This window comes from Hippocampus zosterae, chromosome 2 (genome assembly GCF_025434085.1).
Source record: "Hippocampus zosterae strain Florida chromosome 2, ASM2543408v3, whole genome shotgun sequence".
NCBI lineage: Eukaryota > Metazoa > Chordata > Actinopteri > Syngnathiformes > Syngnathidae > Hippocampus > Hippocampus zosterae.
Genome location: NC_067452.1, coordinates 28,741,105 through 28,757,390, shown reverse-complemented (window position 1 = coordinate 28,757,390; position 16,286 = coordinate 28,741,105). Strand labels below are relative to the sequence as shown.

Sequence of the window (16,286 nt, the reverse complement as noted above, 5' to 3'; positions counted from 1 at the left end):
GTCTACTCAAAGGGAAGTGGGGCGGGGGGTTCAAAAAAAGCCCAAAGTTCAATTAAGTATTCACTGTGCTGAAGATTGTCCACTGTCTTTTTTGTTTACACGATACTCAATCTTGATTGAATAAGTCGTTTTGTCCTCAACAAGTCAATAGACCTTTTTGTGCTTTTAGTCTAAGTATAAATTTATATTTTAGTATTTTCATAATTAAAGGAGGGCGGCACAGTACTTGAATGGTTAGCACGTCCGCTTCACAGTGTAGAGGTACACCATTCGATTCTGGGCCCCATCCTTCCTGTGTTGAGTTTGCATGTTCTCTCCATGCCTGCGTGGGTTTTCTCTAGGTATTCCGGTTTCCTCCGACATTCCAAAAACATGAGTGGCTAGTTAATGGAACACGCTAAACCAGGGGTGGGCAATTATTTTCCCGGAGGGGAGGGGGGGGGGGGCAAATGAGAAGCAGAAAATATTGTGGAGGGCCGGGCCAAAAGTTAGAAATAGAAATAGAAAATAAAGAAGATGGCACAATGTCTTTGTATGCCAGTAATAATGTAACATTCTCCTCCACCATCACACTCAGCGCCGGATGTGTACTGAGCTCCCTGTTGTTCACGCTCTAAACATTTGACTGCTCTCCGACTCTTATTAGCGGTCCAGTTTGCGGAAAGTTTTTAACATGATAACAATCAAACCATTCTAGGAAATGTTCATTTACTCGAGCCACAATTAATTCACTCTGAGCATGGAAATTGCCAGAATCGGACTAAGTAAGAATCGCTTCCTTGTTTCGTAGATTTGAGTCTTTCCGACTCCAGGTGTCTCCTGAATGTTTCGCACTTTGTTACCCGCTTCGTTTAATCAGATACATATCACTTTCCCTTCCAAGGTCATTACTCTCTCCCTCTTTCTTCGTCTTCCCCTCCCTCCCTGTGCTCTGCAATTTGAAGTAACTGCGCCGCCTGGTGTTGAAATACCCGTCATTGCAAGTCCAAACGAAATGAATGCAATCAAACCTTAATTGTGCACCAATCTTCGGCGGGTCGGATTAAAAAGACAAACGGGCCGGATCCAGCCCGCGGGCCGTAGTTTGGCCACCATGCAACTGTCCCGAGGTGTGGTTGTGTGCGTTCATGGTTGTTCGTCTATGTGTGCCAGCTGGGATAGGCTCCAGCATGCCCACGACCCTTGTGCGGATAAGCGGATAAGAAAATGGGAAGTTTGTAGTTTTCCAAATAAGCATATTTTGTCATAATTGTGAAAAAAAACAACAGTATTAATCAAATAACAGTACATTCGTAAAAAAATGAGACATGCGTGACTGACAAGGTGTCGATCATTTGCACTCGAAGACACAAACTCACAGCTGTGTGCTGACTTGTTTACTTGGACTTCGAGAGTTTTGTTGAAACTATTTCGGTTTAGCAAGAAATGTTAAAAAGGACGAATTTGACTTTTTTTGTTGTTGTTTAAATCACTGTAACATTATGCAGAGCGTTAACATTTAATCCAGTGATTCTTTTTCAAACCATCAGAGGGAAACCACATACATACATGTGGCAGAGCTGTATATACAGAGTCTGGCCAACTTAAGCTCTTTCCGTCGCTCCCGACGCTGATTCGCTGTAAGCGGTGATATGATTTTCCTGGTGCCCCCTTAAGCGCTTTGTTACAGCTGCCGCTGTTGTGAAAGCGCTATATAAATCAGCATGTATTGTATTGTATTGCAGCTCATCACGTGAAATTCAGTGTCTTTTCGTGACTCTTTTATCATTTTTGCAACAAATACTGCCAAACTGGACACAGGCGTGGCTGTAGGATGTCACACATTAAGTGGCAGAGGTGCGAAGCTCCATAGATTTCCCCGTGGCGCCAAGAGAAGCAAAATATGGGCCGAGAAAGTGCAGAACTAAGATGATTGGAAACCAAAGGACAACTCCTATCTTTGTGATGTAGGCTCATTCACTTTGATGTAGGTAAGAAACAATGAATATAAATCAATAGACAGGGCATAGGAGTTAGTTTATAGTTATGACATATTTTGTTCGATTTTCCCTCAAGCACCACATAACCCACTTGTGTGATGCGTTCCAGAAGTATTTTTTTTTTCCGTTTGTCCACCTATCAAGGCAGCAACTATTATTGCAGCCATTTCATGAAGGCGGTCTTGTGATTCTTGGAGGCTCAACGCCCATTTTTACCAGACAAAGCTGCTGTCAGGACTGGGGCGTCCCGCAGTCAAGTCCTTTGAACAGATTTCCCCAAATTCATTTTGAGAAAGATTGAAAATAATGGTCTGAGCAGAGAAGGTATTTTTCTTATTTTTGGCTGGCACACCCAACTGTGTCGGTCCCTTCCGCAGAGCAGTCAATTTGTCTTATCAGCCCCAGAAAAGCGGAGTTCAATTTGAATTATTTGTAAAGTAATTATACCAGTAATTTACTTGTTTTGCAGTAACTCATAAGGATTCTATCACTATTTGCGCTCAGTCTTCTGGAGAAAATAAAATAACACTTTGATCTTGTTCTTGTATGACGCCATCTATGGCCATTTGTGACTCTCAAACCCGCCTACTTGTTCTAACCTGGGGAAAAAAAGGTAAACCAGTAGTAAGATTGCCTGCTATACCATATCTACAGCAGTTTTCATGATGAAATTCTGATTATTTAGGGCGTAGGAACAAAACACACACACACAGGACACATGTACTGTGTGCAACGAAGCAGTTTTCTTACAGATGTGAATAAAAAGTTTATTTGGGCTACCCTCCAAAAGAATACAAGTTCCCCAGTATTTTTGTGTCCATCGAAGAGCACTTATGAATGTTGTAGACAGTCTAGGTCTACCATGACCAAGTTTCGACCGAAGACAGTGACTGTAAGAGTCAAACGTTCTTCACCCAAAGACAGAGTTTTTTTTATTCGTGTTTGCATACGGATCAATTGTAATTGTATTCTTAAAATATGGAATCAATGTAAATGTGTTGTGACAGAGAATAAATGGAACCAAGCACATTGCACCCGTGTGAAAATGGCAGTAAAGTCAGTTATCAAAATCTTGCTCGAGATGTGGTGGGAGCTCTGTCTGGCCACAACATAGCCCCGCCCCTGGATTACTTCACACAGTAGGCGGCTAAAATCACTATTGAAGCCATTTAGCCTGGTCTCTAAATCGCGCAGCCTTGGTCAAATAACATTCAAATTCAAATATTTGTTCACTGGTCGTGCCGCGGGCAAACGTTTCGCCTTTTACCCCCCAGAATGACTGACATTATGGTGAAACGTCCTCCAGTCTGACAGCAATGCGGAGGCAGCGTTTGAAACCTGATGGGACAATTTCTGATGACAACTATTTCGGAGGGCCCACGACAGAGACGCCCTGTTGAAGTCAGGGACTAAAATATGAAACAATTTATTTGTATTAATACAAACAAAACAAAATCAATGGTTTGTACCATACTCCCGAGCGACAACGGAGTCCTAAATGACGTTAACCCGCAGGCCCAGCAAAGTAAAACAGTACTTTGTAAATATTGCCCTCTAGTGGCAGATTTCTGAAGCCTTTGTTGAGTTCAATAAAATACAGTGTAATCCAATTTGTAGGATTAAAGATTCAGGTGTCGGTTAAATGGACCTGTGCTGTGGCTGTCAAAATGGTGTTCCGATTAGACAAGTTAGTCACTATGACCAATAACTTCAAGGTAACCAATAATTAACATACACCTCTTTGGCTCTCTTTTTTAAATTTTATTTAAATGTACAGTACAAATCTCAAATAATATATTTCATTTTACACAAACAAAAAAATATAATTTAATCTTAAATCTTCGAGGTGGCACAAGATGGTAAATCTGACTTTGCCGGAGATATTGTATTCACATTGACAAATCAGTTCTGCTAGTCGTTATGGCCGATTGTTCATTTGTGCGGCCCTGAGAATCCAGTCCCCCTTAAAGTTAACATTTTGTATGAAATAAAATACTTTAAACTAAAGAGTCTTTAAAACGTAGCAACCTGACTGAAAATATGCCATAGAACAACAATGTGCAGCACTAATATTAACCACCACATCTGAGGACCATTTGCAAGACAGTACCACCCAAACACAGGAACAGAAACTCGACGTACCATGTAGTTCTACACCAACTCAAAATTTTCACACTGTGCGTCAAAGGTTTGACAACAGGAACACACCAGTCCGTGAGTGCTTCGGGAGAGGGGCTCCACTGATGAACATAGCAGCAACATTTTGCACAAGAAAAGGTTTACTGGATATGATTTTTATGTGCTGGAAAGACACACAAATGTTATATGGTAAACACTAAATTTCCCCAGTGGGGGACAAATAAAGGATATCTTATTAGTGTGGGTCAGACTGGAATGGAAGCTTCTGAGCCAACAAATATTCAAGTTTTTTTTTTCAGTCGTGAGAAAAAAAACAACATCCAACAGTCTCAAAAATAAGGTAGCAGCATGTGAAAATAATTTCACATTTTCCAAAGGACCCATTTATGTCAGGCCGTAGGTCAAGAAAGATTTTGCAGGTCCTTCAATGTGCTTTGACATATTACGTTGTATTATCAGAGGTCCCCGAGTGTTGCTCAGAGACGGGGGCTGGGGACTCTCTCCTGGGTCGGCTGGGCAGAGTGGGTAAGTGCTGGAACAGCACACTCCTGGCCCCTGAGGAAGACATGTGCCATGTTAGATCCACAACATGTGACCAAACAGTTGCCTACGATGCTTTCACTTAGTCTGTGAATCTAACACAACTGGTTTCCCCCTTGGCACGGTTCATTTGATCAGGTGTGACCACAGTACTCAAACAGATGTTGTGCGGATATTCATGAACTGTTATCTTATGAACTCTGATGAGAAACAATCAGAACTTGATCGAACTGGCAGATACCCAATCAGTCCAATATAAGAGTAAACAACAGAGGTCACATGGACTGTAGTGATGTATTTTGTCTCGTGACAAGAAACAAAAGGTGTGAAATGGCCCAAGTTTACAAATCCTCAACTGACCGAGACTACAAAAGTACAAATGTGGGTATGAAATCACCAAAGATCAATGCCCCGAAGCCCGCTCTGTAGCAGCTATCCTACGTACCTGCTCTTGGGTGAGCCAGTCCCACGTGGTTTTGGTTTGCCGGGACGCCATGGTAAAGAGATGCCAGGTTGTTGGGCGTACAGGCACGCAGGAGATTCATCATGTTCCAGTCCGCATCCAAACCTCCTCCAATGGCCGTACTCTTTAACGGAGCCAAGATGTCCGCAGGTGGATGCGACCCTTCGGACAAACCTTGAACACCACTCCCTTGGAGACGCAGCCTGATGCGTCCGTCGCTCGGCGGTGGTCCTCTGAACCCAATGTCCACGCCCCTTATTGGTAGAATTTGCTTTAACCTCTTGCTGGATGGCTCGCCAATCTGGGGCAGGCTCCCAAACTGGCTGGACAGGAGCAAGTGTGCAGCGTCAGATTGCCACATGGCTGCACTTCTCTCAGGGAAACTCCTCTCAGCCGCTGCCACTTTGGTGAACGTGGGCGGTTGTTTAGTCTGGTATGTGCCGGCCACGCTGGATTTCCTCACCTGCCCAATTAAGTGAGCAGACTCCTGGTCAAACGGTGACTCCCCGTTGTGCCTGAAACGCTTTCTCTCATGGGGACCAACGTAAAGAGGTGTATGGATCGCCTTCGTCGCATGAGGTAGGTTGGCAGGCATCGTTTCTTTGGGTTTTGTCGGCTGCGGTGGTGGCGACTTGGTTCGGCGGGGTTGGCGCCTGTCAATCATCGGAAGCGGGATGACGTCTTTTCCAAGGAGCGCAGGTGGGCAGCCAGTGAGGCGTCTCTGCTCGCCGCAAGTATTCTTTCTTGCACCACCACACTTGTCTTTGTGAGTCAGTCTTTTGTGCATAATCAAAACCTCCGGGTAGATGGTTTTATACGTGCAGAATGAACACACAGACGGAATTGATGCGTTTCTGGGTTGGGCGCTGGCAGGGACTGCGAGACATACTTTTCGGGACAGATTTATTGGAGCCTCGCAATTCTCATCTTTTATCTCCTCCTTTTCCACCTTCAGATTAACAGCTAGGGGGGACTTTATGGTCACATTCTCAGTTGCGTTGAAACCTCCATTAGCAATTACTTTTTCATGCTCGTCATCGTTTTGCGCAGCCGCTTTGTCAAGTTCGCCGTCACGGCTTTGCGATTTGTCCTGTAGTTCTCCCTTGGCCACGGGAAGCCAAAGTTTGGATCTTTTCATCGATGAATTTCCTTTCCTGTCACTCGGGGAGGCCAAGGGCATGTCGGGTTTGCTTGGGATCTCTACATGAGGTTTGTCCTTGTGACGCCGTTCCAGGTGATATTTCAGTGATGTCCTCTGGGCGGCAGCATAGTCGCAATAAACGCACTTGTACGGTTTTTCACCTAATACACAAAGAGTGTCACAAGAACCAAACAGAGCAAAATATCACCAAGATGAATTGTATGCAGAGAAAGCTCTTAAGTCGGGTGATTCAGAATGAAACTTGAACTCAAATATCCAGAAATGGAAACAGATGGCACATTGTCACGTGAAACTTGGCTAAAATCCTATGAGCACGTTTTGCTTTTTCTTTGTTTTTTGTGATAGCACAGAAAAAAAATTGGGAAGATAACAGCAGAACCAGAAATTCAAGTTATTTCCAGCCGAGAAAATGGTATGCACAACTCTGTACTGGATGATTAGTTCGATATGACTCCATTTTGAATGTCAATTCTACCGTAAAGGGAGCTTGCGCAAGTAATTTACCAAGCAAAAGTGATCAGTCATCTCTCTTGTTGACTGATGTTGCACATACAGCACATTTGACAATAAAGTTGTACTTGACTTTTGTTTTTATGTTTTACCATTAAAAGTTGTGGATTGATATTTTACAAGTACTTAAAATGTTCCCCGTTCCGTTAAATATGTAATGATAATGACATGTCCCTGGGACAGCTTATTTCCTATGAGAAAATCTTTGACATTTCCACTGTAAAAATACAAGTGCGCTGAACATACCTGTGTGAGTTCTGAGGTGCACTGTTAGGTAATAGCTTGAACGAAATGATTTGCCACAGAAGCTGCAGTGTTTCGATCGCTCTTTAGAGTGGTAGAAGCTGTCCTCACCTTTCAACAAGGGAAGAGAAATATTCAGTAACAGTATTCAAAGATCTTAAAGCTCCTTACACAAAAATGCCAGATGGGGTTCGTCCTTCCTCGCTCAGCGACATGTACTGTACATGGGAGAAACACGGCAGGAGACGGGAAACATATGGTAGCAATATTTTTACAGTTATGGTCTTAAAAAAGTTTGATAACCTAAAAGTTCGGGATGACCATATTCTTCATGCATCAATATTTACTTGCATTTAAAATCTTGCATACAAACACATACTGGTACCTGTTTCAAAGCCTTCTTCAGCCCCATTCTCCATATCAGCTGCTGAAGCTGCTCTAGACAAGGTTCCCTCGGCGGGCATGGTGGGGCGCTCCTCTCCACCTCCCTCCCGCTTGTGTACCCTGGAGTGAAGTACTAACTGGTGGTAGGTCTTAAAGCTTCGCTGGCATTCATTACAAGTGGTAGGCCTCTCAATCTCTTTGTTCTTCTGCATCAGGGACCTCCGCTGTGGTAGTTGCGGTTCCAGGATCGCTGCCACGGCCTGCTGCTGAGATCTGAGCTCTCTGCCGAGAACCTCTTTGGTATTCTTGTCTCCTTGGCCATCAGACCAGGAAGAGCTCATCTGCTCCTTATCAGAGCTGCAGTCCTCATTGTCCGTGCTGGCCTCCGGGCCCATCTCTTTCATAGCAATAGGACCGACTGCAATCTTGCCCCGTGTGGCCAACTGCCAGGCCTGAAATGTGTTATATGGATCCAGTTGGGGAATCCATTTTGATGTTCTTTCAGGCTGCAAGGATTTGCCTGTGAGACAAGGCTTGAGACTGAGACTTTGAAAAAAACTCTGTTGGGTCATAGATTCCGTCGCAGTGCCCTTTGATTCAGAGTCTCTGTCTTTATCAGGGCTCACTTCTCGATTGTGCACTTTACTATGTTCAACCAAGCTGCTGTGGTCTGGGAAGAAAAACCCACACACCATGCACATTTTGTAGGCGGTGACCACAGGCTCTGATACGGGCTCTTGGACCACACCGTTTACAGTGACGGGGCCATCCTGGTCTTGCAGGGCCTTGCTCTTGGCTCCTGACTTACCGTGCATCTTCATGTGGTTCTTGAGGAACCAGGGCTCTCTGAACCGCCGCCCACACACATTACAGCAATAGGTGAAGTAGTCCTTGTGCTTCCTCAGATGGGTCTCCAGCTCGCTGGCGTCCTGCGACACCAGCCCACACACAATACAAGTGTGGACCTCCTCTTTGTCCAGCGCCGAGCTGCTTGGTTTGGACCGGGTTCTCTGCCCCGGGATCCGAAATTCTGCTTCAATTCTGAGCACGGCCGGCTCAAAGAAAGTGGTGGGGTGTTGTGTAAGAACGTGATGCCCCACCTCCTCCTGGTGACTGAACGTCTCGTCGCAGAACATGCAAGACGGCGAATCATTCGCTCCGCACTGTGCCACAGTCTTTGAGGGGTAGGTGGCGTGAGGAGTCATGCTTGAGCCAGATTCCGGGATGTTGGCGCTTTTGCTACTCAAACTGTCTTGGGTGAGTCCCTCCGGGCTCTCCACAAACGTCAGCAGAGCCTGAGTTGGCATTGTGGGTTAGAGCAATAGTGCAATGAAGACTATTGGGAATCTGCAAGCATAAAGAACACAGTCTCCTAAGGCTTTGGTAAAACATACCACAAAACATTCTATTAGTGGAAAATTGCCATCAAATTTGATGAAACAGGAAACGAAGCATTATAGATGCCAAGGTCAGACAGAACCTCTAGTTTGAGACTGCCTGGAAAACATGGCTGTGAAATTTGACATGAAAATATGAACAGAACAATCATTGGTTATATTTATTCATTATATATATATATATAATATATTCATACACTTTTTGTTCTTCTACTTCTGCTGCTGTAAATTGGTAAGTTTTTCCATTGTGAGACAAATAAAGTTTGTATCTTATTATTAGCGGAAGTGGCCAGCGTTATGAAAGGCAAAAGAAAAAAAAAAGTTTCTTCCAAATATGACTAGTTTTTAAAATTATTTTTTAAGGCAAATCCGGTCCTCAAGAGCCCCCACCCTACCTGTTTTAGATGTCTCCCTCCTCCAACACACATGATTCTAATGCTCAGGGTTGTTATCAAGCTTCTCTGAGCTTGTTGCTGATCTGATCATTTGAGACAGGTGTGTTGGAAGACAGAGGCATCTAAAACAGGCTGGATAGGAACTCTCAGGACTGGACTTAGGCACCCTTGTATCAAGGTGATGATATGAAAACTGCTTATATTCAAATACCACACCGACCCCCGAAATACAGATCAAAGCCAGCCTTGTATTAAAGCAGACAGTATTGATTTGCTAGGTTTCTGCACTCCATCCATCCATCCATCCATCCATTTGCTAATCCGGTTGTCTTCACCAGGGTCGCATACGCGCTGTACCCTATCCCAGCTGTCTTTGGGCAGTAGGAGGGGTACAGCCTGAACTGCTTGCCAGCTACTTGCAGGGCACACACACGGATGAATGAACATCAACTCACAGCTAGGGACAATTTAGAGTGTTCCATTAACCTGCCACACATGTTTTTGGATTGTGGGAAGAAACCGGAATACCCGGAGAAAACCCACGCAATCACAGGGAGAATGTGCAAACTCCACACCGGAAGGCTGGAATCGAACCCTGCACTTCTGCACTGTGAGGTGGACGTGCTAACCAGTTGGCCACTATCCCAACCCGGTTTCTGCACTCAATGATCTTAATTTGATTTCAATCTGCCAGCTGCCTTGAGTGTGACTGGCCCAGAGATGGACTAATGGAAACACTGTACACATTAGAATACTAAGTCGCCCACTGTTCACACAGTACAAACTTATGTATGTATTTATTGTCACATGTGCATCTGTCCGTTTTTCCATTACAGGAGCCAATCAAAGCTAAAGCAGCACCTAAAATGGCACTTATAATTAAGAACTAGTCTGACACCCATAGCTTCTGATATGTAATCGGTATTCTATTTTTTTACACACACACACACACACACACACACACACAAGAATATGTACCTTTTCTACCACTGTAGAGAAAATGAATGTGAGCTACCTTTGATAACTGCTGGGGGAAAGATAAGATAAGATATTTTTCAATTAACGGTGACGTCACAGAATGTTGGCAAAAAGTCAGTCAATAAGCGTTCACAAGCAACAGGAGTTATTGGGCATCCTCACAATTCAAACATTACAGGCATGTGCTCCGCAATAACCCGCACTCCCCCTCCCTCCACACGAAAACTTGCCAAGTAGGAGCAAACAATTATTATTGTTAATGTACGTCCAAAGTGATTAACACTGTTTCTGCCACGTACACCTTTGCTTTATAGAAACCTTCTAAACAAGGAATCTGGCAAAAAAAATCTTCATTGCTACGTTTTATTCGGCCCGAGAATAAACGTTTGTTAAGAAACGTCCTATTACCTTTCTATTATCTGTCTCTTGTGTACACCATGTTGAAATGTGTCCTGAATCAAATGCATCTCACACAGAGTAGAAAGACAAACTTTTTTTGCAGTACGTGTACTTACTTTATGCTTGTCTGTGGTGCGTTCGGGGTCCAAACAACGACTTAACCGTCAACAAGTTGTTTTGTTTTAAGAAGGAAGAAACAATAACCGAACCACACTCCTCTCCCGTTTCCGGTATGATAACACCGACTTCTTTGGTCTCTTTTTTTATCTTTGCCGTTTTCGTTGGAGTGATCTATTCAAAGTTCACTTTGATGCCGCCTGTCCTGCTCGGCTCGGCTCACCTTCCGCCCCCAACAAATTATTCAATCATTTTAGTCAGCCGTTGGGAAGAAGATGAGGCGCGTGCGTGACGACGACCCCCCACCCCCCTTCTTCCTCCTCCTTTCCGAACCTAACTTCACCTCACGCGCACGCGCGTCCTCCCTCTGAAGAAGAGTGATGTCACGTGGTCGCGACTAACAGCTGAGATGAAAGTAAAACTGCTAACTGCAACTGATTTGGAAAATGCAGTATATTGTGTGTTTTGGGAAACGTAACATTTTCTTACCTAGTGCTCGTTGCCATGTCGACGTCAAGACATTCATCAGCTGCGAACGAGCGTCTAATCATCTGCTCTAGTATCCCTCCCATCGCCTCCCCATGCAGTCAAATGTGGCGTTTTTGTAGTAATTCTAAACGAGATGTTTAAATGCCAAACCCTGCGTTAATAACTCAATTTAAGAATGTTGGAAGCTACCTTTTGAAGCGCTGTTGCTCCTCTTCCTCTTTTTTTACTTAAGGCACCATGTGGGGGTGGGGGAGGGGCTACCTCCAACTTTTTCACAGTTACATGAGGAGTTTTTTTTTTTCTTTTGCAGAAGCAGGTTGGTTGGGTGAGTCAGCTTCCTCCTGTTTCACGACATCGAGCTTCAGTTATGACAAAAAGCAAATCGCTTGATGGAAATAGTGAATATGAACTTGTGCATTCAAATGGGTTACAACTTTGTCAAGGGAATCAAATCTGTGACAATTCACCAACTGTTTTTTTAATGAGATGCTGTACAGTAAAGACGGAGCAATGTGGAGAGAAGCAACCCCTCCTCCACCCCTCAAAACAGCCAGACAGCAGGCATTGATAGCAGTTTAAAAGGGGCATACATACAATGATACAATCAGTGAGTATATTCAGCTGAGCACACGACTCACAGCCTGAATGCCTGAAGGAAAAGACGAGCGTTATGTGTCAGCGCGCCCAGTTGAGGAACAGTATCACAAAGAGCATTTGTGAGCCCAAAGTGCATTAGTTTAACTCCTCCGGTTCACCTTTTGTTAGACACCATTTTTCATCTTCACGGGATGAAAAGCGGATTCGTTGTAGTCACCCAGCAGGTCTTACGAAAATATATACATGTAATGTGCTACACTGTACAAACATCCGCAACAAATATGTGCTACAAGGGAGAAAAATAAAAGCAGTTAGTTTTGTCTTTTTGTATTTTATTCATGAGTTGTTCTGCATTTTACATCATTTGCTATTCAAAAACATGACTTTATCAAAAGGAAAAAAAGATCTCAATGTGTTACAAGGTAGAACATTTGCAACCAAATTTGAATATATTTTCTCCAATTACATGGCATTTATTTGTTTCAATTCATTAACATTTAAATGTTTATTTTATTTGGTTCTGGAAAAACATCTCGGCAAAAGCAATTGCACAAAAACAACAAATCTTTCTCACACACTGTGCTTATGTTTAGGCAAAACAAATATTGTTTTAATGACCTCTACTAATTAGCATTCAGTAGTTGAAATGGAAACAGACTCACTGTTGTTTACTTTTATCTGACTGAATTGTTGTTCTCTTTGACTCTCTAACAGGTGAAAAAAAATACTTCCAGTTAAAAATCTTCAACAACAGGAACCGCAACAACAAAAGTGAAGTAATGCATGGTAATAAGAAATTGATGTATGCAAAGGACATGTGTTTTTTCTTCTGGCTTGTCAGGAGCAGCTGACTTCTTTGTTCTCCTCCAGTTTCATGACCCCAACCCCCCTTCTTATAATGGCTCCTCAAAAAGTGGGTGATAGTATGAGATGTCCTTCCACACCCTCGTTGGCTCCATTGTGCTCTTCATGCAACCAGCTGTTGTGATGCCAATCACTCTCCAACCGAATTTTCTGACTTTAGCATGTCTGACGTACGTCTTTTTTTTTTCCTGAAAAGAATTTGACAAGCGAGGGCTCTTTCAACATTTCCTCCAAAATCTTCAGTTGTGAAGTGCTTTGTATTTGGAATGTTATTTGGAATTCAGAGGGACATCTGGATATCATCGCCTCATTTGAGCAGAGCAGTTATGAAACAACAACAAATGACAATCGAACCTGAAGACTTATAAACGGATATAAATCTAGTTTCAACTTGGTTTGAGATTATGATCCTGCATACTTACGGTAAATAGAAGAAAGAATGTCAGCAATCAAATAATAAATCACAAAACTGTCACACAAACCAACGGAAGAGAAGGACCAAAATAAAAGTGAATAAAAACGACCTTGGCTAAGATCAAACAATATTGAGTAAGCAACGTGTACATCAACGTCAGTTGCAGGTATGCCACATTTATTTGTTGAATGAATCATCTTTGCTTCTATTTGTTGCATTAAGTGACAACACATGTGATGGTACTGATGTGCTTCACATCATGTAAACACCGCATTCATCCATCAATTACAACAAGACGGTAGCCTTATTTCAACAAGAAGGTAGCTTAGTTTGATCACTTTCTGATGTCAATTTATCCATCCATCTATTTTCTATCTCGCTTGTCCTTATTAGGGTTGTGAGTGAGCCTGATTCTATCTCAGCTGACTTGTACAGAGAGAGGTGTGGTCCAACCAGATCTAGTCACCATCCAATCACAATATATAATTATTTGGCCCCATATACTGTATCTAAGTTGCAAACTTATTTGGACTTTGCATGATAAATTAATAAATAAAATTGCATTCAGTGAGAATATGATCTGCATTATTCTAATACTCCTCTACAATCCCCATGAATTTGTTATAAGAGTATGTTGAAAAGTGTATAATGCTTTGTTATAATGTTATATTCAGGACCATTTCTCCACTTTCAAAAAGGGTTTCGTCGCTATCAACTTCGGATGCCTTTTGTTGTCACATTCAAAGAGCATCACCATAACAATGCCATCCAAACTTCAGCCTGCAGGCGCTGCTGCCTTGTGCCTGGTCTGCAGAAGATCTCAGTCGCAAATTTGTAAGCAGCTGTCCTCATTTTTCCCTTGAAGCATCTTTACACCAGTAGGTGGGTTTATTAGCTGTGAGCGGTGTTGTGATGCACATTGAGGATGACAGGAGGCCTCCACCCAGTTCTGGCTACCCAATGAGCCTCATGTCCTGGGATGAACCTCAGTAGGATGGTGGTCCATGTAGTTGCTCTAATTCATAGCATGATTAATTCCATACACACAACTGTTCCACAGCTCTACTCAAATGTCAAAGTTGGTTAAAATTGTGCATGTGGAGACTTGTTTGCTAGTGAATCAGGGACAGCACTTTGGGTGGTGCTATCGCTCCTTCAGAAAATCTGTTTAGCCCTAGTTAATGTCCTCCAGCATTTGATATGATTCTCAAAAATCTATTTCAAAATGAATTTCTCAGGCTCTATATGTCCCTTTAGCCCCGGGAGGCGGGGGGGAAAAATCCAGTAGCTGTGCTCATAGTGAATGCAAAAACATGGAGGAAAAACAAACAAGCAACAAATCTGTGTTAACATATAGCCTGGCTTTTCTGACATCCGAGGATGGGAGAATTTATTAAAAATACATCAATAATGCTTTTCACAGTGAGGTCTTTGGCTTAGTTTGGTGTGCATGTTTGCACCATAAGTGAGAGAGGACAGAACTCACAATTGTGCTGAATGATTTGTAAGTACTGTACACTGTATATGAACAATTGAACATAAAGTTGACTTATTCGACTGAAGCTCCCTCCTACTTATTTCGTCATAAAGTTGGGAGCGTATCAAACTACTCAGGCGATGTTGTCACTTTCTTTCTGTCATTACTTCTGCATTTGAAAATGATCCACCTATTACGGAGAGTAACGCAAGAGGAGTCTCCTTGATAACAAAGGAGCGCCGTAAATTTTGGCTGCAAGGGCCATGACTCATCACTTAATGACCGCTGAACGCCTGTCGCTCGCAGGGTGCCATCTAAAACATATCCTTCCAATGACTGCACACCAGGTTGTTAATTACAGGGTTGGCATCATAAATGTTTGGAGAAGAATAGAGGCTTTTAGCTAAAGTATAAAATTGTATAGAGTCTTGTTTCTTCAATTTTTCTTGCATCGCATGTGAACAAAATGATACAGTGATCATCGTTTTGCGACAAACTAGAGTGTATACCAGACCTTGGCATAGTAGGGGCCGGGAGCCGCATCCTGTCCTCCCTCGATCTTTGACTGCCCCTTACAAAGACCATAAAGTGTGGTGTCTGGGATGTTGCCAACTTAGCGATGGTTTTGCTATACTTAGTGACTTTTATGACCCCCTCTAGAAACTATTTCCCCCCCCAAAAAAGAGACAAGCAAAAATGACAACAGTGGTCCTAATGTTAGCATACCAACATTCTTATTTCAAGAGGATTTGGCCTGTTGATACTGAACTTTACAGTTTCATCGACCGCAACTTTTGGGCGTATGATATGTATAATCGTATAGTGTTTATGACGCTATTCCTAAATGATTCTTGTTTGGTGAATGAAAAGATTATCTTAAGTGATAGGTTGTGTTTTCCTGCTCAGAAGACAGTCATGGGGGCTGACTTCTGTAAATACTAAACCTGTTTGATTATTGCTGATTGCAATTCCTTATGTGTGTGGTCACCAAGCTGGGCTGAGCCACATATGCCATGATTTTGACGTGAAACATAGGCTAGTTATTTGGGAAGTTAGAAGGTCCCTGAAGCTTGCACTGCTGCCAGACACCGATAGCGTATCAACTAAATGTGCGGAACCAGTCTCGCTTGCGTTTTGGTGTTTTTGCAGATGCACTCACTCAGCTTGCCACAGTTGCGTGATTGTGGGCATGAAGACAGCCTACTTCATTTGCCACCTGAGTGGCTCCTTTCATTCCCTTAAAAATCAATGCATGAGAGGTGCAGACTAGCTGGAGTCCATACCAGAGATCAAAGTACACAAAGTAAAAATAGTTTATGTTCGATGCATGCTGTTGTCATTCATTCCTTCATTCATCTTCCGAAGCGCTTTATCCTCACTAGGGTCGCGGGGGGTGCTGGAGCCTATCCCAGCCGTCTTCGGGCAGTAGGCGGGGGACACCCCGAATTGGTTGCCAGCCAATCGCAGGGCACACAGAGACAAACAACCATGCATGCCCAAACTCACACCTAAGGACAATTTAGAGTGACCAAACAGCCTGCCATGCATGTTTTTGGAATGTGGGAGGAAACCGGAGCACCCGGAGAAAACCCACGCAGGCCCGGGGAGAACATGCAAACTCCACGCAGCGAGGCCGGAGCTGGAATCGAACCCGGTACCTCTGCACTGTGAAGCCGACGTGCTAACCACTGGACTACCGGGCCGCCGCCTGTTGTCATATTTACGAATGAAATATGAT

General features: G+C 43.3%; 1 protein-coding gene across 2 annotated transcripts; it reads right to left on the bottom strand.

Annotated features, from left to right (window-relative positions):
- Positions 1-4,118: 4,118 nt before the first annotated feature.
- Positions 4,119-11,420, bottom strand: znf217 (zinc finger protein 217). 2 transcript variants are annotated; one of them, XM_052059415.1, is made up of 5 exons: positions 11,385-11,420; positions 7,422-8,767; positions 7,040-7,147; positions 5,104-6,423; positions 4,119-4,673 (listed from the first exon to the last, which is right to left on the bottom strand). In XM_052059415.1, exons 2-5 carry the CDS (start codon positions 8,725-8,727, stop codon positions 4,561-4,563), a joined length of 2,847 nt encoding a protein of 948 aa, XP_051915375.1. In that variant the 5' UTR covers positions 8,728-8,767; positions 11,385-11,420; the 3' UTR covers positions 4,119-4,560. The 2 variants fall into 2 exon arrangements, with proteins under 2 accessions (XP_051915375.1, XP_051915374.1); XM_052059414.1 differs by lacking the exon at positions 11,385-11,420 and adding an exon at positions 10,706-11,366.
- Between the last annotated feature and the right edge of the window lie 4,866 nt (positions 11,421-16,286).

Coding starts and splice junctions, on each gene's coding strand:
- znf217 (XM_052059415.1), bottom strand. CDS start 8,727: ATGCCAACTCAGGCTCTGCTGACGTTTGTGGAGAGCCCGGAGGGACTC. Junction 6,424..7,039: donor GCACCTCAGAACTCACACAG/GTATGTTCAGCG, acceptor TTTGTGTATTAG/GTGAAAAACCGTACAAGTGC. Junction 4,674..5,103: donor ACTGGCTCACCCAAGAGCAG/GTACGTAGGATA, acceptor TGTCTTCCTCAG/GGGCCAGGAGTGTGCTGTTC.